The sequence below is a fragment of the Purpureocillium lilacinum genome (genome assembly GCF_023168085.1).
Source record: "Purpureocillium lilacinum CBS 284.36 DNA, scaffold_3, whole genome shotgun sequence".
Lineage (NCBI taxonomy): Eukaryota > Fungi > Ascomycota > Sordariomycetes > Hypocreales > Ophiocordycipitaceae > Purpureocillium > Purpureocillium lilacinum.
The window spans coordinates 3,088,233-3,111,114 of record NW_027072113.1 but is presented as its reverse complement, the minus strand read 5'-3'; the positions used below and the strand labels follow the sequence as shown (position 1 = coordinate 3,111,114).

At 60.5% G+C, this 22,882-nt stretch overlaps 7 protein-coding genes across 7 annotated transcripts; 4 read left to right on the top strand and 3 right to left on the bottom strand.

The window, feature by feature from the left end:
• Nucleotides 1-1,290: 1,290 nt before the first annotated feature.
• PLICBS_004517 (uncharacterized protein) lies at nucleotides 1,291-3,832 on the top strand (the record flags this gene model as incomplete). Its single annotated transcript, XM_018326138.2, has 2 exons — nucleotides 1,291-2,373; nucleotides 2,438-3,832. The coding sequence occupies 2 exons, from the start codon at nucleotides 1,291-1,293 to the stop codon at nucleotides 3,830-3,832; spliced, it is 2,478 nt and encodes an 825-aa protein (XP_018175890.2).
• Nucleotides 3,833-4,476: 644 nt separating this feature from the next.
• Nucleotides 4,477-7,856, bottom strand: PLICBS_004516 (uncharacterized protein; the record flags this gene model as incomplete). Its single annotated transcript, XM_018326139.2, has 6 exons — nucleotides 4,477-4,577; nucleotides 4,632-6,934; nucleotides 6,994-7,222; nucleotides 7,288-7,381; nucleotides 7,436-7,581; nucleotides 7,667-7,856. The coding sequence occupies 6 exons, from the start codon at nucleotides 7,854-7,856 to the stop codon at nucleotides 4,477-4,479; spliced, it is 3,063 nt and encodes a 1,020-aa protein (XP_018175891.2).
• A 3,297-nt stretch (nucleotides 7,857-11,153) lies between these two features.
• On the bottom strand, nucleotides 11,154-12,344 carry PLICBS_004515 (uracil DNA glycosylase; the record flags this gene model as incomplete). Its single annotated transcript, XM_018326140.2, has 2 exons — nucleotides 11,154-11,937; nucleotides 11,995-12,344. The coding sequence occupies 2 exons, from the start codon at nucleotides 12,342-12,344 to the stop codon at nucleotides 11,154-11,156; spliced, it is 1,134 nt and encodes a 377-aa protein (XP_018175892.1).
• An 842-nt stretch (nucleotides 12,345-13,186) lies between these two features.
• Nucleotides 13,187-15,846, top strand: PLICBS_004514 (ERAD-associated protein; the record flags this gene model as incomplete). Its single annotated transcript, XM_018326141.2, has 4 exons — nucleotides 13,187-13,214; nucleotides 13,286-13,441; nucleotides 13,495-15,441; nucleotides 15,500-15,846. 4 exons carry the CDS (start codon nucleotides 13,187-13,189, stop codon nucleotides 15,844-15,846), a joined length of 2,478 nt encoding a protein of 825 aa, XP_018175893.2.
• Nucleotides 15,847-17,367: 1,521 nt separating this feature from the next.
• PLICBS_004513 (uncharacterized protein) lies at nucleotides 17,368-17,862 on the top strand (the record flags this gene model as incomplete). Its single annotated transcript, XM_065600533.1, has 2 exons — nucleotides 17,368-17,445; nucleotides 17,563-17,862. 2 exons carry the CDS (start codon nucleotides 17,368-17,370, stop codon nucleotides 17,860-17,862), a joined length of 378 nt encoding a protein of 125 aa, XP_065456605.1.
• A 235-nt stretch (nucleotides 17,863-18,097) lies between these two features.
• On the bottom strand, nucleotides 18,098-18,943 carry PLICBS_004512 (uncharacterized protein; the record flags this gene model as incomplete). The annotated part of the gene is made up of 2 exons (XM_018326142.2): nucleotides 18,098-18,651; nucleotides 18,709-18,943. The coding sequence occupies 2 exons, from the start codon at nucleotides 18,941-18,943 to the stop codon at nucleotides 18,098-18,100; spliced, it is 789 nt and encodes a 262-aa protein (XP_018175894.2).
• Nucleotides 18,944-19,610: 667 nt separating this feature from the next.
• PLICBS_004511 (alanine--tRNA ligase) lies at nucleotides 19,611-22,706 on the top strand (the record flags this gene model as incomplete). The annotated part of the gene is made up of 3 exons (XM_018326143.2): nucleotides 19,611-19,689; nucleotides 19,861-22,472; nucleotides 22,530-22,706. 3 exons carry the CDS (start codon nucleotides 19,611-19,613, stop codon nucleotides 22,704-22,706), a joined length of 2,868 nt encoding a protein of 955 aa, XP_018175895.2.
• Nucleotides 22,707-22,882: the final 176 nt, after the last annotated feature.

The following is a 22,882-nucleotide window of genomic DNA, read 5'->3' as shown; positions in this document are numbered from 1 at the left end:
GCGGACACCAGTATCCGACAGTCAGTTAATCTCTGAACCTCAGATCACGGCCAGGCCCGTTGCGTAGTGAGATATAAGCTATGCACTGATCGTGCGTCGTACTGGTAGCGGTGGTAATGTGACTGCCGGAGGAGTAAGAATCGATCGAGGGTGCGGAACGAGAAAGCGAAATAAGACTAAGCAGTGAAGTGAATGCCCGGTAGCGGCCTAAAATAGCCGCGGTTTCTAGGTAACGGAGTGCAAACGGAGTTTTTTCTACGCTGAATACATGTAGGCAACTCCCCGTGTGCACGCGTTCTAACAACGTGCTTCATTTATCCCACGCTAAGCGGCTTTAGCTTACGCGCAGTCACTCAGGTAGCAACCATTGATATACACGGCCTCAATTCTTTTAAGCGTAAAGTATAAATCTATAATATTGAGGTAATAAGGCGAGCAAGGAGGCTTTGCCCTTATGACTCCGGCGTCATGCCAGGGAAGGACCTCAAACACAGCGCTTATATATACGCCTTGCCTTTCTACATTTACGAGCTATAGAGACTGGTGCCGTGTAAGATGCTCATATAACTTGTTGAGATACTAGAGATGCCTCACAGCGTCTGTGGTTCATGGCGTGCGTTGCACTCCCGCGATGTCCCTGTCAGCCAGGGACAGCGGCAGACGTGTGTGGCCACGCTACCGGTACGGAAATCAACGTCGCAAATGCGAATCCTCCCTCGGTGATATACCATTACCATTTGCTACCTCGGTCTCGATCCATGAATAACTAGATGCACTGCGAACGCTCTCATGGAGGTGCTTGCAAATGCGTTTATGAGGTCCATCTGTCGTGGGTCTTCGTGTCGCGCGATGGTGGAAGCAAGGCGACATTGATCCTGTCAGGCAAAGGCTCGAGCCCAAAATCCATTTCGCAACGGAAAGGAAAAGATGTCTGTCTCTGCACCTTTGTAAAACGCGACGTGTCGTTTCGGTTGGCGCAATGGGTTGAGGGAGCGCAGAGGTGACAGGCATCCGTCCACGTCGGTCAGTATCCTGCAGGAGGCTGCCTGCAGTGATGTCCCCCTCACTTAACAAGGGCATTGCCGACCCAACGCGCTTACGAGTTAATACGACAAACACTACCACCACCGTCGCCACCTTTCCCCCATCAACATCACGCTTCTTCCCCTGCGCAGCCGCCCAATCCTTCAAATTGCAGCAGCAATTCCCTTTGGACAGACGCCACTACAGACGGGAGGGGCAAGACGACGCAAAACACGCGGGGAACCTCGCGGAGCATCGCCGCCAGCCATGGCTCCACTGTGCGCCGACCCGCGCCAGGTCGTCATCGCCCTCAACCCGGCCCGGCGGCAGACCCTCCTGCGCCTCGTGGATGAGATTGTCGAATATATGATCTCACAGATTGAGACATCTGCCGATGATCTCGGGTCTCTCGCGCCGGCGGACATTGACGACTCGGACGAGTACGCGACCAGTCGGCACACCAAGGTCTCCTCCAAAGACGATGACGGCGGCGATGCGTGGGACGCGTGGCAGGAGGATTGGGACTCGACGGACGCCCAGCAGCAGAAGAAAGGACAAAAACAGCAGCAGCAGCAGCAGCAGAAGCCCAGCGAAAAGGAGACTCGGCAGGCGCAGCGCGTTCAGGCCGCCGCCGTCAAGCACATCAAGGAATGGAGGGACGAGTTCCGCCCCAAGCTCGCCGAGATCGTCAAGGTCGAGGAAAACGACAAGATCCGCGCCGAGCGGCAGACGCGCCGCGACGCCATGGACAAGAAGAAGCTCGACACGCCCGAGCACGGCGAGGACCTCATCAGCTTCGGCGGCAGCGGCGCGCAGCTCACGCGCTCCGACGACGTCGCCTCGCTGCAGGCCCTCTACCACCCCATCCCCACGCGCCTCACCACCATCCCGCCCGAGGACCGCCGCGAGGCCCTGAGCTGCGTCCTGCTGCTGCTGCTCTCCACGGGGAGGTACTCGGCCCACTCGCGCGCCTTGGTCCTCTACCTCGCCTCCGCGCTGGAGCTGCCGCAGACGTTCGTCAACGGCGAGGAGGCCGAGATTGCGCACTCGCTCATGGAGAACTCTACCGCGGACAAGGGCCAGAAGGAGACCATGTCGGCGGAGGCGGAGGCCGCCAAGCGTAGGCAAGAGAATAAGGTGAGCCGCTTCTGGAAGGTTGGCCTGGCGTCGGTGGCGGGCGCGGCGGTCATTGGCGTCACGGGCGGGCTCGCGGCGCCGCTGGTGGCCGGCGCGATCGGCGGCATCATGGGCGGCGTGGGCTTGGGTGGTGTGGCGAGTTTCCTGGGCATCTTTTGGATGAATGGCGCTCTGGTCGGCGCGCTCTTTGGCGCATACGGAGCCAAGATGACGGTACGTGGACGGAACTCATCTTCTCGTGATGTCGTAATGAGAGACTGACATGAGCTCCCCGCAGGGTGAAATGATGGACAGCTACGCCAAAGAGGTCGAGGACTTTCGCTTCATCCCCCTCGCCGAGGAATGGGGCGAAGACTGCAAAACACCGCCGCCCTCAAAGGACGGGAGGCCATCAGGGCAGCAGCAGAACAAGCAGCAGCAGCAGCAGCAGCAGCAGGATCAACGTCGCCTGCGCGTCACCATCGGCATCAACGGGTGGCTCAACTCCGAGGCCGACGTGGCCCGGCCGTGGCGCGTGCTCAGCAACGACTCGGAGGTGTTCGCGCTGCGGTACGAGATGAAGACGCTCCTGGCGCTGGGCACCGCGCTGCAGGACCTGGTCGGGTCCTTTGCGTGGAAGGCCTTCAAGGTCGAGGTCATCAAGCGCACCGTCCTGGCCACGCTCTGGGCGGCCCTCTGGCCGATCCAGATCCTCGCCGCGGCGTCCAACGTCGACAACCCCTTCAGCCGCGCCAGCAACCGCTCCCACAAGGCCGGCCGCCTCCTCGCCGACGCCCTCATCAACCGCGTCCAGGGCGAGCGCCCCGTCACCCTCGTGGGCTACTCCCTCGGCGCCGCCGCCATCCACGCCTGCCTGCAGTCCCTCGCCGAGCGCCACGCCTTCGGCCTCGTCGCCGACGTGGTCCTCATCGGCGCCCCCGCGCCCTCCTCCCCCGCCCACTGGCGCTCCCTGCGGCCCGTCGTCTCCGGCCGCGTCTTCAACGTCTACTCGGAGAACGACATGGTCCTCGGCTTCGTCTACCGCATGCACAGCCTCGCCCTCGGCGTTGCCGGCCTGCAGCCCATCACCGGCGTGGAGGGCCTCGAGAACGTCGACCTGAGCGAGCGCGTCAGCGGTCATCTGCGCTACCCCGAGCTGACGGGCGAGATCCTCCGCATGTGCGGCTTTGTCGGCGTGCGCGCCGGCGGTGACATCGAAAAGGACGACGTTATCCGCATGAAGGACCAGGCCGCCGAGGGCAACCTCCTAGACTTTGACGCCGTGCCGCCCTCGGACTCTGCCAAAGACACCAAGCGGAAGGGGAGCAACATGACCAACGACCTCCGCGGCCTGACCATATCGCCCCCGGCCCTCTCCCCGTCGCATGAACCCAACTCGCCCATTCCCAGACGCCCCGTCGGGGCCTCCACCACCGGCACCTCGTCGCAGCCGCAACAACAGTCCACGCAGGCTGACGACCCGCCACCCCCGGCGTTGCCCACGAGGCGCTCGAACCCGCCGCCTGACGAGTTCGACGCCGAGCCTCGCCTGGCCCGGCGCCCCGTGGGAGCGCCGCCCAAGCAAAAGACGCGCCAAGTGACGCCCGACTCGACCGACCCGGAGGACTCAGACTCGGACGGACCGGTGGGCATCACCATGGTGGACATGGACGATGACGAGGACGAGGACTAGCATACATGTATATACACGAGATACACGAATGAGGACACGGGAACCCACGAGTTCTTCGAAATGCATGATAAAACCTACACACCACACATTACAAAGTAAGAGAAAATGAGCGCGGACCCACGCGTATCGGATTCCATTCTCTGGCATCTACGTATCAAATTCCAATAACAGCAGGCTTGTGATCTGTGTCACGTCTTCCCTTTTTTGTGTTCAACCTCAATTGCTCTCTTTGCGGCGAGAAACGGGAGAAATGGCGAGTAATCGCCCGCGAGCGTAAAGTGAAAGAAACGATAGCAAGAGCAAAAAGGATCAGGGGGGAGAAAGGCCAAATAAAAGACAAGCCTCGACACTACTGGTATCAAATCCTCCGATAACTCGGCTTTGGCTCCCATGACCGTGTCTGCCGTCCGTGGTATCATGTGTGATCGAAAAAAAAAGCAAGAAAGCTGGCCGAAATCAAGCCCGGACAAACGAGACGCGACGGTTCGCATTATGTGTGGTGGGCTAAAACGTCAGAAAACAACAGGTCGCGCCGATAGTCGGCAATGATTGAGGAGTTTAGTTGTGACCCGCGCGGAAGTGCTGTCGACTTGAGGCAAGAATGTTCGCCGGCTCTCATTGCTTCATTTGAAAGGCGATCGTTTCTAACGTCGATTCTGCGCTCCATGGGGTGCACTGCTGTCTTCCATGTTGCCCGTCAGCTCGGCAACGCGGGCCTTGATGCGAGCGACTCTCGATTCGATCGCTGTAGCGTTATTAGCAAAGGCCCCCTCTGCTTCCGCAACTTCAAAACACTCACACTCTTCTCCGCTTGTGTCGTCGTCGCCATCGCCGGTTCGGGTGGGGCTGCCTCGGGTGGTGTCGTCCTTGGGGCGAACTGCGGCCCTCTGCGCAGCGTTCTTTCGGATCTGGGCCCATCGATCCTGTACTCCTGGGCTGGCGCTCTGGCTCAGCTCCTCTTTGGGTGTCTCTGGCGCAGCAGGCGATGCTTGACGGATAGGATGACGGGCGATCGGGGGAGGGGTGGCATCGTCCTCGTCGTCGTCGGGCGCAAACGCAGGCTGATCGGCCAAGGGCCCTTGATCGAAGCGGGAGAACTCGGCCTCTGCCTCGGCAGCACCGCCATCCGAGCGAGTCTGCCCACCCGCTCTAGAGACATCAGAGTCCTGAGCTGGAGGGGTCACCATCTCGCGAGGCGTGAGTGCCGCTGGGTTGGCTGGGTCAACCGAGGTGCGCGCGGCTGACTCTTCATCGATGGATCGCGACGGGGTAGCTGCTGGAGTTGGCGTCTGCTGTACGGCGGGCTCGGGAGTTTGTTGAGCTTCTCGCAGCATCTCGTTCACGTCCGTGGTAGCATTGTCTGGCAGCTTCGACGCCCGTTGCTTCCTGGCGAACAGCTTGCGCAGTCCAGACTTTTCCTTAGTGGCCTGGAACGCCACCTTTGGCGACTTTGGACTCTCTGGCAGGACGTTGTGCTCCTCGGTCTCGACCGCAGCTACAATGGGAGCTGTCGTGTCTTTGGGTGGCGGCACAGGGCTGTTCGGTTGCTCGAAAGGCTCCGGCGTCGGCTGCTTAGGTGTCTCCTTTGCCTCCGGAGGCGGCGACTGGACAGAGTCTCGGCGGACCGAGGACGTCGAAGCAGCCACGGCGGCGTCTTTGACAGGCACCTCTGGTCCGATCTGTTCGGCGGGGCTGTGACCATTCATACCCGCAGCAACCGAGCCATTAGCAACAGACCCATTGGCGGCAGAGGCACCGTTGGTATGCTCGGAGGGGGCAGGAGAAACGGCGAGCCCACGGCCGGCGCTGCTGTTCGCCATGTAGGCATCCTTGATAGCGCCCTTATCGTACTTCTTGACCCATTTCATGGCGGACGATGCCTCGCCGACAATGTGAGGCTGGAGCGTGAAAACACTGTTAGTCTTCTCCGCCAGAAGCTCCGCGTCCGTGCGACCGCGGCGCTGGGTGACCTGAGAAGCGGCCTGCTGTTCCTTGTCTTTCATGGCGCGAAGCTGAGCCGCCTTGGCCTGGACTCGTGCGTGGGTTTCACCGCCAAGGGTCGTCTTGCTGTCTGCGAAGCTGGTGCCGTTACTTTCGCCCCGTTCCAGTGCGTGTTTCCCAATCGACTTGCGCCGAAGGGTCTTGCTTCGCTTCGTCCAGCTGAAGAAGCTCTTCTTCTCGGCGATGTAGGCGCCCTCCTGCGGTTCAGGCGCCGCGCCAGCGACCATCTCCTCCATCACGATCCAACGAGCACCGTAGATCTTTGTCTCGATCAACGCGCATCTGCCAAACGCAGACTTTCTCTCGGCAGTCTCCTCAGGAGCGAGGCTGCTCATCCATACCCACCAGAAGGCGTCATCAAGTTCAATGATGGTAATACTAGCAAGCTCACCAGGCTCGAGATGACGATCCGATTCGAGTCGTGGCCTATGGGACTGGGACGAGCTATGCTGTCGGATGCCCGTCTCGATAGGTGGCAAGACCTTGTCCGGAGGAAGAAGCAAGTTTGATCGGCCACCGGTGTCATCCACGAAGCCTGACGACAGGAAATCGGCCCAGGATGGAGTCGTCGGCCGCCCGAGGTCGTTTCCGGATGCAGCGGTACGGCGCATGGTCTGGGGGTGCCTCGCAGATGAGCCATTCTCGTCAGTGTCCTCATCCTCCTCAGCCAGGGGAGTGCTGAAGCCCATGTCCTCGAAGCGCGACCAAGACGCATCCCGCAGGCTGGTGGAGTGCTTGGCACTAGATGCTTGCGACTGGTTCGCGGCTGAGATGGCCTTGAGAACCCGGAGGCACTCCTCGGTCAGAGCCTTGACCGGGTCCTCGTAGTTGGAGAATTCTTGCAGACCCCGATCCGTGTCGCGATATTGGAAATGGCCGGCTCGGCGAAGCAATGCGAACGGGGTGGGAGAAACGGCATCGACCATCATTACCAGCTTGTTGGTGCTGGTCATCATCCCCTGGGACCTGGGAGGCGGGTACTCGGTGTCCTTGAGTAGCTTCTCGAGTGATCTGGGCAGCAGGGAGATTCCGGTCGGGCTCTGCTCTGGTGTTAGTGACCTGAGGTAGGCGAAGAATAGGTGGCTCGTGGCATCGGCGGCACTGCAGCTTGTTAGCACCACGTGGTTCCGTTACACGGCTGTTGGGGTCGTGATCCTGACCTCAGCCACGCCTTGTAGCCGCCATCGAAGCCACTGCCGGTGTCTTTGTGCTCAAAGGCCCACCAGGCGGCCATGCGAGACAACTGCCAGCCTCCGAAACCGTTTGACTTGCCATGTGCGGCAACGGCGGCGATCAAGTCAAAAAAGTCGAAGATGATGCGCTGCCTGGCCCCATTCTCCACACTGATTGGAATGAATGTCTTGAACGAGTCTCTGGCCTTGTGGGAGTCTTGACGATCATGAGCGAATGGACCAAACGGACGGGGGAAGGATGGATGGGCGATTCGGTCATACCAAACTCTCCAACCTTGAATAGCTCATAGGCGTCCCAGCCAACGACGCCACCTTGGACTCGGCTCCAGCACCACTTAACAACTCCAGATATAACCTATGGACAGGCGTGAACATGGGCTCGTAGGTTGGGCGCAGCGGTCGGGCTTACCATGGGCTCGGTCATGCGAAGCTCCTGGACCAGCGTTTCGCCCCTGAGGGCGTAGCCATGGTCGAAAAAGTGTCTGACAAAGGTGCGCACGGCGCTCGGGTCGGAGGTCGGGCGAAAGGGCAGGAGGAGGAAAGGAAGATCGAGGCCTGCAATACGAGATGTGGATTAGCCATGGCCAAAGTCTGGGGTCAAACCCAAATACGGTGGGGTGTGGGATATTTGGCTACATACCTCGCGCCTTGAGCTCCTCGGTGCAGTAGTGGAGGAGCTCGTGAATCTCCTCGGGCTCGACCGTCTTGCGCGTGTACGCATCATCCCACTTTGGCTTCGCGGGCAGCGCGCTGACCAGGTCGGCGCCCGCCTGCTTCTTTTTGAGCCGCAGGCCGTCTCGCGCCTTGAGGCGAGAAAAGAGACCCGGCATGGCAGGCAGGCGTCTGATGCTCGAGATACCCCAGGCGCTGGAGGTGGCGAGAAGACGACAGTGGAGAGGGCGCAAAAGAGGCGAGCTGACTGCGCGGGCGTGGTGGATGGGAACAAAAGGCGAAAGGCGAAGTGGCAGTCGCAGTCGCCGAGGCGGGCGAAATTACACAACTGGAGGCAATAGGGGGCAGGCCGGGCGGTGGTGGACAGCTGGTCGCCGATCCCGTGACTGGCTTCCAGCAGCGTGCGCGCACAGTAGTATACCACGGCAAGGTACGGTACGGGAAAAGGAAGAGACGAAAAAGCAACGCCTGCCTTGAACCGTGTGCGCTCGAGAAAAAACGGTATGAATGCGTGGGGAGGCCGCGTGAAGAGCTTGATGCGGGTGAAACAGACGGGCTGTCTGATAAATTTGGTCCCACGAGGCTCGCTCGCGCTGCGGCGGGTGTAAGTGGTGAAGGAGGGGCGCTTGTCTGGCGTTTATGCCGTTCAGTGCTCGGCGTGTTGAATAAGGTAAGTATTAAGGTAGGTTCGGGAAGGAAAGGCAGTGAGTGGATGGAAATGATGAAAGAGAGCGGCAGCGGGTCGGAACGTCGATGAAGGGGAACGTGGAGGCCGTCTGGAGCAAGGAGCTGGGATTTGCCAGCATCAGCCCAGGTGAGTGAATGGACAGCGAGAGCGAAGCGAGACCGCGGGGGGGACGAGAAAAGGTGGGAGGAGAAGAAAGGAGACTGGGTCCAAGTATCGCCGGGCGTGTGTGTGAACAACCTGGAAGACCCCGTCAGGGGCCGATGGGATGGACGGGCTTGGACTTGATGTGACGGCGCGCGACAGGGGGCCAACCTGGGAGGTCTGTTCCTCGCCGGCTGAGATTGGGCGCGGGCATTTGGGACGACGGATACCTCATTTTGGGCTGGGCGCTGGGCTGGGCTGGGCTGGGAGGGCCATCGCGGAGGGTGGCTTGTTGATGGGCGAGCGAGCGACGAGAAGGGGACCCATCCATTGGGTTGGGTTGGAGATGGACGGGGTGGCAGGGGGGGGGGGGGGGGCCAAGAGGGGCCGCCAGGCACCGTGCCGCATCTCAGTCTTTCATTCATCAGGTACCGGCCGGGAGGCGAGGCACCGGCCAGGAATTGGTACCCCCGCCATGATGCGACACCGCATCGGTACCTGGACAGTAGCTGCCTTGGGGGGGGGGCCTGAGCCGTGAAGGGGCTGCCAACCTCACTCGGGCAGTGCGCGCGGCCACCTCAGTGCGGCGGACGGGTGGCCTGCTGTGGTGCACTCTGTCCAATCCACTGGTCATTGGGCTCCAGCTGCCAGCCAGCTCGAGGTGGGCTGTGCCGGACCTATTCGCTGGGCTCAATTGCAAGTTCCAGGTTGACGGATGGATGGGATGGATTGGATGGCACCGAAGGTGGGGTCCGGCGCGCCAGGGCCGCTGTCAAGGCCACCGTTGTTGGCAGACCACCACTGTTGCAACGACACCAGCAGCAGCAGCAGCAATCAAGCGACGGGCTCCCAGACGCTTCAGACGCGCCCGGACATCTGGAACTCACCTGAGGCCTTGCCGAGCCTCCATCCGCGTATGCCAGCACCAGTTCTGCTGTCCCTCAGTACCAGCACCAAGAGGTCCGTGACCTGTCTGCCAGTCGTAGATGCGCCCAGCCCTGCCATTTTCCTTCTTCCCGACGCCGCACCTGCATTCGACCCGAGATGATCACTGTGGGGGAAAGCAAGGTTGACTTCGCCCGTGCTTTTCGCCTGTCGCGCGGGCGGTCCGCGCATCATCGTCACTGCCCATCTGCCCCATCGTCCGCCCGCCCGCCTCCCCGGCTCCCGTCCTCGTTGTCGCGTCGCACCGCCAGCCCGTCCCATGATGGCTCTCATCTCGGTCGGAGCGGCTCCACGTCTGCCTCGTTTTGTCTTGGCGAACGTCGAGCCTGTGCGTCCCGACGTAGCCTTGCGTGCGCCTCGGGACACCGTCATCGCGGCCAGCCGTCCTCCCGACCCTAAATCGGCACGGCAGGGCAGCAGCTCTCGCCTCGCGCCGCGTCTGCCGTCCGGGAGCCAGGGTCCTCGTTCTCAGGCTCACCAGGTACGTCACGCTCGTGCAGGTCGACCGCAATGTCTCACCACTCTCTGAGTGACGTCCCAATTTCCGCCTCCCAGCTTCTTTTTGGTTGCTATTTGATTCAATCATCATATCTGTTGCTACGCCCGTGGACGGTCACACCCGATGGCGCCATGGCCCGGATTCGCGCTGCCTGTCCTCGTCTTGGCCGTGAAGCCGGAGCGCTGTGCCTGTGTGCCGCGCGCCTCATTAGGCTGCCAGGGGCAAATCAAGTGCCGGATAGACGCGACTTTCCAGCAGCCTCCGGTGTCATTGGCCTGCCAAGGCCTGCGCTAGGGCCACGGGAACTTCGACCGGCCGATGCCCCGTCGAAAGCGTCTCCCGCCTGCAGCACCTGACGTACGAGTATAGAGCCTTGCATTGCAGACGCTCTCCCGTCGAGACGCATCGCGTCAATGACGTCTCGACAACTTTATCGACCTCGTTCTGACGGGCGTCGCGCATCGAATGCTTCGTTCGACTGGCCAGCGACACCATGCCGTTTCAGTTGGGAGCAGACGCCGTTCCGACATGCTACACCATGGAACATCGAACGTGCCTCGTAAGGTATGTCCCCGGAAACGACGTGAGTAAGGCATATCTGTGCTTGGCCATCGGTCCCCTGTACGGAACAGCTTTCGTGTGGTGATGGTGGTGACGGACACAGCGCGTGCTGCAGGTATGAGCTGGCGACTGTCACCGCCCCCGAGCCTCCCCCGGTCGTCGCCCTCTGCCGCCAGCTCATTGGCGCCCCAGCGTGCCAGGCTTGCCGGCCCTATGTGCATGATGAGCTGGCGCCGCCGGATGCGCTGCAGCCACGGAGCATGAATCATGCACCGCCCGTCGCTCTTCTGCGCGATCCGATGCGCCAGATGCAAGGCGATGTGTATATCGAATGCACGGGTAGTCGCAGGCTGGCCAGGCGTGGTGTCTATCGGCTGCTCCGTGCTGCTCCTCACCATGCATGCACCCCGATCCGAACCATGACAGTTGCAAAGCCGGTACAGATCCGATTTGAAGACCACATTTGTCAACTACTGCTACACGCTCACCAGTCGCGACTATCGTACAAATCGAAGAGCCCGTCCTAACTATTCCTGGCCTCGGGCATGGTGGCCTCCTGTCCCGAACATTCATCATCCATACGGCGTGCCAAAAGAGACCGCCGTTGAAGTCGTGGTCGCGTTACTTCTGCGCGTCCTCCTCGGCCTGCTTGAGGGCTTCCTCAAGGGCCGCCTCATCGTCAGAGCCAAAGTCGTCATCGGCCTTCAGCGTGGCCTTCGGCTCGTCCTTCTTCAATGTGACCTTCGGCTCATCCTTTGGCTCGTCTTTCGGCACTACCACAGGCGAGGATGCTCCGTTTGTCTTTGGGTTTGGCTCGTCCACTGTTGCCAGTGGCACAGCCTTCTTGGTGGACGTGCTCGGAGTCAACGCCCAGTCAATCTCACCGTCATCGCCGTACCTCTTAATAAGCCACTCGTTTGCAGCTTTGAAGTGTCCGCAGTCGAAGAAGCCGCGAGACGCACTCAAGGGGCTGGGATGGACGCTCTGTAGGATAAGGTGGCGACTCTTATCCACTTTCTGCACTCGCTTTCCAGCCGGAGTGCCCCAAGCCATGAACACGACACCTCGTGTCCGCTTCTGCGCAACAAGGTCAATGACCCTTTGGGTGAAGCGCTCCCAACCTCGGTTGGAGTGCGAGTTGGCTTCGTGTGCGCGAACCGTAAGGCAGGTATTGAGCATAAGCACGCCGCGGTCGGCCCATGGAATGAGCAGGCCACCATTGTTCGGCGGCGGCACAAAGGAAGGGTAGTCCTTCTTCAACGCTTTATACATGTTCTTGAGCGACGGCGGCGCAGGCGTGGGCGGGCGCACGGAAAAGGCCATGCCATGGGCTTGGTTCACGTTGTGGTAGGGGTCCTGGCCGACGATGACGACCTTGACGTTATTGAAAGGCGTATGCCGGGACCTGGCTCGTGTTAGAAGACGGTTGAGTCGGGGGCGCCGCGGTGTCAGTGCAACGTACCAAGAGTAGATGTCTTCCTTGGGTGGGAACCACTTCTTGCCGGCGGCCGTCTCTCTGTCAAGGAACTTCTTGAGCTCCAGAAACTCCTTGGTAACGATATCATCTTTCAGATGCGCCAGCCAGCTGTGGTCGAGCGTCTCGATCTCCAGCTTCAGGAGCTCCTTTTGCTCTGAGGTGAGGCTGTCGACCCACTTCTGCTTGTCGAACTTGACTGCGGGTGCTGGAGCAGACGCGTCGACAGGCTTCGGCTTCGGCGCGCCAAAGAACGACGTGATGCTGCCATTGGCCTTCATCTTCTTGGCTTCGGACTCGGTCGCCGACGAGCTAGTCTTGCGCTTGACTGCCGACATGGCGAGATGTCGTTGGTGCGTCGGGTAGGGCCGAGTCGACGAGACGGATCGAAGCCCTCTGACACGACACCACAACGCTCTGGAAGGTGCGGAACAAGAAATCTTGAAGCTGAATGGACCTGGGACGGCCAAAGTGGCAAAATGGCAATTGGATGGGACTGGTGCGGAAGAAGAGACGCTGCGCTGGCAGTGGACGATGAAGTGTGCAAACCAGCTGCTCGAGGCGCGTCGAGGAGACGCGGAGGGCAAAGCCATTAACGCGCTCCGCAGCCCAGGACTTCGAGCTTGGCGTGTCAGTGGCAGGCAGCCGCAGCTAGTGAGCCCTCACCGGTCAGCTGTGAGTGGGGTTGGGCCGGGGCAGCTGTTCAGCCCATTCGCTGCGGCAGCCACGCGGGAGCAGTTGCGGCCATGAAAAGCAAGTCTCATGTTGCGATACCGGCACTTCCCTCGTTCCGTTGCACGGGTTGTGGCGATGCTCGTCGAACTGCATGCCACGGGAGGCCATGTCCCGAAATCGCATCGCGTGCACTAATATGACGTGAAGCACTTTATAAGTGAGCATTGGCTGGAGCTTCTTGCCCAGTCCCGTGACTCTCCAGTCTCGTACGGAGCAAATTGCCTTAGTCATCCGCCGTGGCGGCGTTGCCCAAACAGCCCAGCGGGACAAACCCCCCTGTCGCCGTTGACGCTACGTAACTGGGCCGAAGTGGACAGCTTGTAGCTCGATCGCGACATCCTGCTGCTCGACATCCGTCACTTCCACAGTCCCTCTCGACGGATGCTTGCGTCGCGCAATGCTCCGAGCTCCATCATCATTTCCAGGCAAATAGTGATTGCCCAGAATGAAGAGCTCGGCCGTGTGCTTGCTCCGTAAGTCGAGTCCTCCGAGTCCCGCGATCGCCCTCGACGCCCCGTCCTCGAGCTAACACGTCCGCGACCAGTGCTTTCGCAGGTGGCCGCGGTGCTGGGCACCAACGCAAAATACTACCATGATGCCCAGGAAGAGAAGCTTGCCCGTCGCGACCCACGGAATCATGGGCTAGGCCCCAAGACGGATGTGGTCCAGGAACAGGCCCCGCCGGCCCCTCGGCAGCCAGGTATGTCCCGAACCAACTCGTGGGCGAACATTGCAGTGGCTGACGACTCGCAGGCGCCGATATCGTTGACTCTGCGATCTCGGAGCTCCAGAAGATCCCACGATCATCTCGACGACGGAAGCATCAGTCATCCGGCATCATCGGCGCGACACTTCGATACCTCGGCAAGGCGATACCCACGGGCCCCGCGTCAGCGCCGTCCGCCAACAAGCCTTCGAAAGCCGTCTCTGGGCCTCTCCTGAACGCGGTTGAGCTGCTGGAGGAAGCGGCTCATCATAACAACTCCGACGCCCTCTTCCTGCTCGCCGAGCTCAACTTTTTCGGCAACTACAGCCACCCGCGCAACCTTCACGCGTCCTACAAGCATTACAAGCAGTTGGCAACCGCTCATGGGAACACGACGGCCCAGTACATGCTGGGATTGTATCACTCGACTGGAATTGGCAACGTCGTTCCTCGGGACCAGGCCAAAGCTCTCCTCTACTACACCTTTGCGGCCGTCAGGGGTGATACTCGGGCGGAAATGGCAACGGCATTTCGGCACCACAGCGGGATAGGCGCGACAAAGAGCTGCGAGGCGGCGGTCAGGTACTACAAGAGGGTGGCCGACAAAGCCATCAACTGGTACCGTGCCGGTCCCCCGGGCGGCATGTCGTGGGTGTTCCAGGGGTGGCGCATTTCAGACGATGACGGTGGCATATATGGCGAAGGTGCGAGCGTCTCCAGCTCAGGGATCAACTCTCGAAAAGTCAACGCATATTCGGACTCGACGCGTGCTGCCATTGGCGACGTCATCGAATATCTCGACCTCGTGTCCCAGAAGGGCGACTCAAAGGCGTCCTTCAATCTCGGACGGATTTACTATGAGGGACAGCGTGGCCTCGACAGAGATTACGAGCTTGCCAGAAAATATTTTTACCTGGCTGCGTCCAGATATTGGAAGAAGGACAACCGCATTGTCGAAACTTACACCAAGGACGTGGAGCGAACGGCAGCTCAGGCTGCCGGATACATCGGCCGCATTTACCTGAGAGGAGACGGCGTGGTGCAAAACTTTGAGCGAGCCAAAATCTGGTTCGACCGCGGCATATCCCTCCGAGACGCGCAGTCGCAGTACGGACGGGGTCTCATGCTGCTGAACGGTTACGGCGGCAAGGAAAACGTCAAGTTTGCCATGGAGTTGCTCACGGCCGCCGCCAACCAGGATTATGCTCCGGCACAGGTTCAGATGGGTAGACTATATCTCGACCAGGGCGAGCCCGAGGACCTCAGAATCGCCAACAACCACTTTGAGTTGGCGGCGAGACACGGCAATATCGAGGCTCACTATTATCTGGGAGAGATGGTCTACCACGGCGTCGGCCGAGAAAAGCTTTGCGGCATGGCCATGTCATATTACAAGACTGTGGCAGAGAAGGCGGAACCGCTCGTCTCCTCGTGGGGAGACGCAAACGACGCGTACGAGGCCGGAGATCACGAGCTGGCATTCTTGGAGTATCTCATGGCGGCCGAACAAGGCTACGAGAGGGCGCAGACGAACGTGGCCTACATGCTCGACACGGGCCGGTCCAAAATACCCTTTTCGCAGTGGTTCCGGAAGCCCAGGAGCGAGGCCGAGCTCTTGGAGAATCCCGGCCTGGCTCTCATCTATTGGACGCGGTCGTCGAGGCAGTCCAACATCGACTCGATGGTGAAGATGGGGGACTACTACTTCTACGGCATCGGGACAAATCAAGATGTCGGCAAGGCAGTCCAATGCTACACTGGGGCCTCGGACTATTCGCAGAGCGCGCAGGCCTTGTTCAACTTGGGGTGGATGCACGAGAACGGCATCGGGCTGACACAGGACTTTCACCTGGCTAAGCGCTACTATGACCACGCTTTGGAGGTCAACGAGGAGGCATACCTTCCGGTGACGCTGAGCTTGCTCAAGCTCAGAATCCGCAGCGCCTGGAACACTCTAACCCATGGCTCCGTGCACTCGATACAAGACGAGCCGAGTACGTTGACCTTTGCAATCCTGCCTCTCTGAGGATGAATGTGCTGACTGTTTTGCAGAAAAGGGCAAGGATTGGTCCTTGTCGGAGTGGATTGCCAACTTTCTCGAGGATGATAACATCTACTACGAAGACGAACTAAATAACGATAACATGTATGAAGGCACCATCGGCGCTGGAGACGAAGACTTTGATGACGGAGGCGTGGTCGAGAGCGTGGTCATTATCGGCATCACGATGGCCCTCGTCTTCCTGCTGTGGTGGCGGCAGCGGATACAGCAGGCGCACGCACAGGCCGAGGAGGAGCGAAGACGGAACCAGGGCCAGGGAGGGCATCCGCCGCCAGGGAACCCGGCCGATGGAGGCGATGCATTCCGTGGGTGGGCTGCGGGCGGGGTGGGTTTGTAGCACAGCAGTTCATTGCTGCATTACCTGTATCCATGTAACTATGGCTAGGCGTTTACGGCAAGCATGAGAGCGATGTTTGTTTGCGGGCGAAATACGACACTCCCTCGGGTGCTGAAGGTTGGTGTTACTCCTGCTCTTAACGGCCTGTGTAGGATGTCCGTAGTTGAGGAAGTTCTCAATGGCTGGCGCCTTGTCCGGTCGTCCATTTGTGCAGCATTTGTGCAGCATGAATCTCGTGTTGAGAGTTTCGTATGTCGGCGCAGAGTTAAATCAGCGAAACGTATTTGCACACGCTACGAAGTATAATGGATCTTGTGGCCATGCCGTATCCCGCAATGTACAAAGTGCGGGACGCATCGTCGCAATCAGCAGCCGTGATGGACGACGGGTCCTGCGGAAAGGCATGGAGTGTTAAACGTCCCGACGGAACACATCTGCCGTGAAACTCGGCGACGCACCGCCTTGCGGGTTGGCCACGACGCAGTATCTGTACGAGGGATTTGCACCGGCAGCTCATCAGTGCACGAGCGGCACACGCAGGCGAGCGGCACATCATCAGCAGATGCCGCGCAAGCCGAGCCTGCGATCGGGAGGTGGCCAAGCCGGCTGATGGGGGGGCTTGCAGGTAGGCTTGCAGTACGTCGCAGGTTGAGGAGGGCCCTTTGGGGGGGCTTGGGAGGGGATGGATCATCATGGGGAGGGGAGGCCCGTGGAGCCACCTGTCAACCCCCCCGGGCTGCAGTGGGGCACGGCCAGCCACCCGCGCCTGCTGGTGCCTCTGCCGCAGCACGGGCGACACGCCAGGCCCCGTACTTGACCTGTGACGCTGCGTGTTACAGGGCGCGGGTGGGTGGTGTGTCGTGTCTGGGAAACCTTCCAAGTTGGTACTCACGGTTGGCGAGCGACTGGAACCTGGTACCCCCTGTGGTGGGCGGCCTCAGCCACGCCATGTCCTTCAGATGCTGCGACACTCAAATACCTGTGGACGCCTCTCTCCCTCTCGCTCTGCCACCCCTAAAAAAGCGTCTTTTGTTTGATTGCTGCTGCATCGTGAGGGTGCATTGACGACGCGCTTTGTCCAACGCAGGACATCTTTTCCAGAAACTGTTCCCTTTTCTCTTGCGGGTCCATTAGAGGAGAGGACACCTCGGCCGACACTGCTCGCAGAGCGAGTAAACAAAACAACATCGATCGCACAGTACCAACGCATTCTCAGTCCGCACACCGAGTGGCGCCGGCGACCACAGAACACCTCAACCTCCTCAACGACAACGACCGAACCGCCCTCGAGATGGGCATCCGGGCACGAGACGATTTACCACCCGGCTGGGTGAGGGATGGGGACTGGGTGGTCCCGTGGTGGCACAGTCGGGTATGTTGGCGCTAGTCGTGGAAGCACGTCGCCCAGGGGAAACGGGCTGGTGGGCGTGCACATGAACCAATAACGCTGACGTCGTTGGCGACAAACAGGAGGGCATCATCGTCAAATGGGTCATATTCCTCGTCATCTTCCTGCTCATCATGGGGTACATCCTCGGAGGCTACTGGCACGCGAAGCGGCGGCTGCGAAAGGGCCTCCAGCCGCTGGCGTACCACCGAGTAAGTCCCAATCAACTCCCTCCAGCAACACCACCTATCCTCTCTTGCGTCTTTGTTTCTTTGGAGCGCCGCAGAGGCACAGGGACGCACCGTGCTGACCCGGCTTTCATCAACTAGTGCCTGGTCAGTCGACGTGCGTATCAACCTCCGCAGTACCAAGCCAGCTGGCCACAACAGGGCGGCGGCGGCGGCGGCTACTATCAGCCCGACGCCTACCACATGGGCAACATGGCACCCCCCGTGTACGACCCGAACCGTCCGCCCATGTACCCTGGCCAGCCGGCCGGGCCTCCTGAGGGCGGCAGCAAGGTCGACCCGTCGCAGTGGCGGACGGAACCGACGAGGCGAGCCCCCGAGTCGAACCCGGCCCCGGACTATGCGCCGCCCGCAGGCCCGCCGCCCGCGAACACGAGGTGAAGAGCGGCGTGAGCTCTGGATATCGTGGAAGAGGGTCAGGGGTTGGAGCAAGGAAGATTGCAAGACATAGCAGGTCTCGTCTTTGTCGGTCCTTTGTGGAACAAGCAGCCCCCTACTTCGTAGGATAATAGTGTAAAGCATTGTTGTATTGCGCCTCGCTAAAGGATCAGGTAGCTTTGTAGATTATTTCTACCGCTATTCCAAACGCCGTGAATCAAGGTATAATGTATCGTGTTTAGTCCATGTCCATCACGTCGTCGTCATCGTCGGCGGCGGCGGTGTCTTGCATCGCGTCCATTTGTACCGCCGAGGGTGTGGAAGGGCTGTCGTCGGTCATGGCAACGCCTTCCCGCTCCTGCCGCTGGCGCTCTCGCACTCGACGTCGCGACTCGATGATGGCCTTGCGCACGCCGTCCTTCTCCTCGGGCACGGAGAGGGATCTCGGGTCGCTATAGAGCACCATCTGCATGCCGGCGAGCTCGCCATCGCTGTTGACGAGGACGTGGGGCGGGATGCGGTTCTGGCGCAGGTGCTTCTCGATGTCGGGCAGGAAGACGAGCTTACCATCGTCGCTTTCGTTGTCGGAGGAGGAGAGCTCATCGTCGATATTGTAGATGTAAACCTTGTGCTTCGTGTCGTCGACGTGCATCACGTCGTCGGCCTCGTCGCTGGCGAGGGCGCTGCCGCTGTTGGTGAGGGAGCCAGTCGCGGGGGCGAGTCGATCACCCGCCGCCGCCGCCGCCGCCATGGCGGACTCGACGGGGACGTAAAGTTTGGACCCATTCTGCTCTAGAGGGCAGTTAGCGCAAGCCAGTCAGAGACTGCAGAAAGATGATAGAAACGTACCGAGATTCAGCAGGCTCAGTCGCTTGGACAGCCGCTCGTTGTTGTCGTGGGCGTCGGCCTTTCTCTTGCGACCGGCATGCGCAGGCGGCTCTGCGTCGTCGCTGGGCGGCGCTGTCGCTGTCGCTGTCTGAGGCACCACCGCCGCTGGTGTTGGCGTAGCGGCGGCGACGGGGACGCCGGGGTACAAGGCGGCGGCGTTGTGGGGAGATTGCAGTCTGGCTCCCTGCTGCACCATCATCCTCCTCCTCACTCCTTGTTCGTCCCGGCAGAACAGTCGAGTCCAATTCAATCAGCTTCGATCTCGCACCCAGTGCCGGCCAGCATTGAGCGAGCGCGTCTTTTTCCGCTGTTCAGAGCCTCATCCAGATTCTCTCCGAGACAGCGACGGCGAAGTCGGGGGGCGGCGTGACGACAGCTTCTGTTTGGATGCGAGCGCGCCTCAGCTCGTCGTTGAGTCAGATTGCAGGTGCCAGACAGACAGTCGGGTCGCAGCGCAGGGCAGACGCGGGCAGATGCGGGAGGCGGCGTGGGCAGCAGCAGCAGCAGCAGCAACGGTAGCGGCAGCGCGTGTCAGTGCCGGGTGCGCCGTGGCTGTTGGCGCTGGGCCGACAGCGGCTGCCAGCCCTCTTGTACCTTTGACTCACGCTTGTAGAAGTTTCTATTTCTCCGCGCCGGCCACCGCCCAAGCGCCCCGCGACCGCAATTGGCGGCACCGTCTCTCCCTCCTTCAACCACAACCCCGCCATCGTCGTCGAGTCTTATCCGTTCTACCGCCTGGGACCCTTCCTCCGACCGCCACCACCACCACAAACACTACCATCACCACGACGCCCTCACGCTTCCTCGCGACCAGGTTTCCTGCAATCTCCTGCCGGCGGCGCCTCTACTCGACTGCAGCAAAAATGAGCGAGGTCCAGTGGCCCGCGCAGAAGGTGCGCAAGACCTTCTTCGACTACTTTGAGCAGCGGGGTCACGCTATCGGTAAGTTCTTTTGGCTTTTGGACCCCTCGCCACCCGCGCTTCAACGGCCTCGCGCCGCCAAACTCAACGCCAGGCCGGACGCATCGCGCTCTGTCGCGTTCGGCCTCGGTCCCTGATGCCGCGGGGCAACTGTTCGCATTTTCTGCTGCGCATGCTGACCCTTCTCGACAGTGCCCTCGGGCTCCGTGGTCCCGCACAATGACCCCACGCTCCTCTTCACCAACGCGGGCATGAACCAGTTCAAGCCCATCTTCCTCGGCACCATTGGCAAGTCGGACCCCATGGCGAGCCTCAAGCGCGCGGCCGATTCCCAAAAAGTCATTCGCGCCGGCGGCAAGCACAACGACCTCGACGATGTCGGCAAGGACAGCTACCACCACACCTTCTTCGAGATGCTGGGCAACTGGTCCTTTGGCGACTACTTCAAGAAGGAGGCCATCGCCATGTCGTGGGAGCTCCTCACAAAGGTCTACGGACTCGACCCGACACGCCTGTACGTTACATATTTCGAGGGAAGCCCGTCGTTGAACCTCGAGCCCGACCTGGAGGCCAAGGAGCTGTGGAAGGCCATTGGCGTCCCCGAGGATCATATTCTCCCCGGAAACATGAAGGACAACTTCTGGGAGATGGGTGACCAGGGCCCTTGCGGTCCCTGCAGCGAAGTGCACTACGACAAGATCGGTGGACGCAACGCGGCGAGCCTTGTCAACGAGGACGACCCCATGGTCGTCGAGATCTGGAACATCGTCTTCATGCAGTTCGACCGTCAAAAAGACAAGAGCCTGAAGCCACTGCCCGCGAAGCACATCGACACTGGCATGGGCTACGAGCGCCTGGTTTCTGCGCTGCAAGACACCGAGTCCAACTACGCGACCGACTGCTTTACCCCGCTGTTCAAGCAGATCCAGGAGGTTACGGGCGTCAGGCCGTACACCGACAAGTACGGCAAGGACGATGCGGACGGCATCGATACCGCTTACCGAGTCGTTGCCGACCACATCCGAACCCTGTCGTTTGCGATTTCCGACGGCGCTGTACCCAACAACGACGGCCGCGGCTACGTTATTCGACGAATCCTGAGACGAGGCGTGCGCTACGCGCGCAAATACCTCAACGCTGAGATTGGCTCTTTCTTCTCCAAGATCCTGCCTGCCTTGGTTGACCACATGGGCGAGCAGTTCCCCGAGCTGGTCAAGAAGCAGGTGGACCTCAAGGAGATTCTGGACGAGGAGGAGGAGGCGTTCGCGCGGACGCTGGACCGCGGCGAGGCTCAGTTCGAAAAGTATGCGGCCAAGGCGGCCAAGGACAACGTCAAGAAGCTTGACGGCGACATTGTGTGGAGGCTCTATGATACCTTTGGATTCCCGGTCGATTTGACCAAGTTGATGGCGGAGGAGCGCGGTCTGGACATCGACGAGGAGGAGGTGAACGTCGCCAAGGAGAAGGCGCGTGAGGCCAGCAAGGCGGTCAAGGAGTCGGTGGAGACGTTTGCGAAGCTGGACGTGCACCAGATTGCGGAGCTGGAGCAGCAGCGCAAGGTCAGCCGGACCAACGACGACAGCAAGTTTGTCAAGGGCGACAGCACGGGCAAGGTGCAGCTCATCTTTGACGGCAAGACCTTCCACAACTCCACCAAGGACCTGAAGCCCAACACCGCCATCGGCCTTCTGTTGGACAGCACCAATTTCTATGCCGAATCCGGTGGTCAGGTCGCCGACACCGGCCGAATCGTCATCGACGACGTTGCCGAGTTCAAGGTCATGGACGTCCAGGAGTACGGTGGCTACATCCTCCACAGCGGTTACATTGAGTACGGTGAGCTTTCGACTGGCGACAAGGTCATCTGCGAGTATGACGAGCTCCGGCGGTCGCCCATCCGCAACAACCACTCCGGCACACATGTTCTCAACCACTCCCTGCGACAGGTGCTTGGCGACGACATCAACCAGAAGGGCTCGTTGGTCGACAACGAGAAGCTCCGATTCGACTTCTCGCACAAGGCCCAGGTCAAGATCGAGGAGCTCAGGAAGATTGAGGATATGTCGAACGCCGACATCCAGAAGAACCACAAGATCTTCGCCAAGGATGTTGATCTGGACCTTGCGCGCCAGATTGAGGGTGTCCGTGCCGTGTTCGGCGAGACGTACCCCAACCCCGTGCGAGTCGTTTCCATCGGCATGGACATCGACACGATGCTCAAGGAGCCCAAGAAGCCGGAGTGGCGCGAGTACAGTGTCGAGTTCTGCGGTGGCACCCACGTCGAGCAGACGGGCCTGATCAAGGACCTCGTCATCGTCGAGGAGAGCGGCATCGCCAAGGGCATCCGCCGCATCATCGCCTACACTGGCGAGGCGGCGCACCAGGTGCAGCGAGACGCGGCCGAGTTTGCCAAGACGCTGGATGCGCTCGAGGCCCTGCCGTTCGGCCCCGAGAAGGAGGCGCAGGTCAAGGCTGTCTCGCAGGAGCTGAGCCAGCTGGTCATCTCTACCCTCACCAAGGATGAGTTCAACCAGCGATTCCAGAAGATCACGACGTCGGTCGTCAACGAGCAGAAGAAGCGCCAAAAGGCCGAGGCCAAGACTGCTCTCGACACGGTGCTCAAGCACTTTGAGAAGAACGAGGATGCCAAGTGGTTCGTCGGCAGGCTGCCCATCAGCGGCAACGCCAAGGCCCTGACGGAGGTGATTAAGCACTTCCAGGGCAAGGACAAGGAGAAGTCGGTCTACCTCTTTGGCGGCAGCAAGGAGGACGGCGCCGTGGTGCACGGCGTGTTTGTCGGCTCGGTATGTTCCCCTTTGGCGACTTGACTTGATTGCAGTAATACTGACGGCTCTCTGCAGCACCTTGCGTCCCAGGGCGTCACCGCCGAGAAGTGGGCGGCCTCGGTGTCCGAAGTCGTGGGCGGCCGGTCCGGCGGCAAGGAGCCCACGCGGCAGGGCCAGGGCACCCAGCCGGAGAAGATTGACGACGGCGTCGAGACGGCGACCAAGTGGCTGGACGAGAAGCTGAAGCTGTAGGATGTATTATGATCTAAGCTGAGGGGAGGTTGATATGTCGCGCGCGTTCTGCCCCCGGATAACAGGTGGATTTCAGTTATTTGGTGCGTAGCTGGGATAGGCATGGTTCCGGCGCGAGTGTGAAAATAGTCACTTAGTCTGAAAGGGGACTGCGACGCATTGGGACCCGAAAAGGG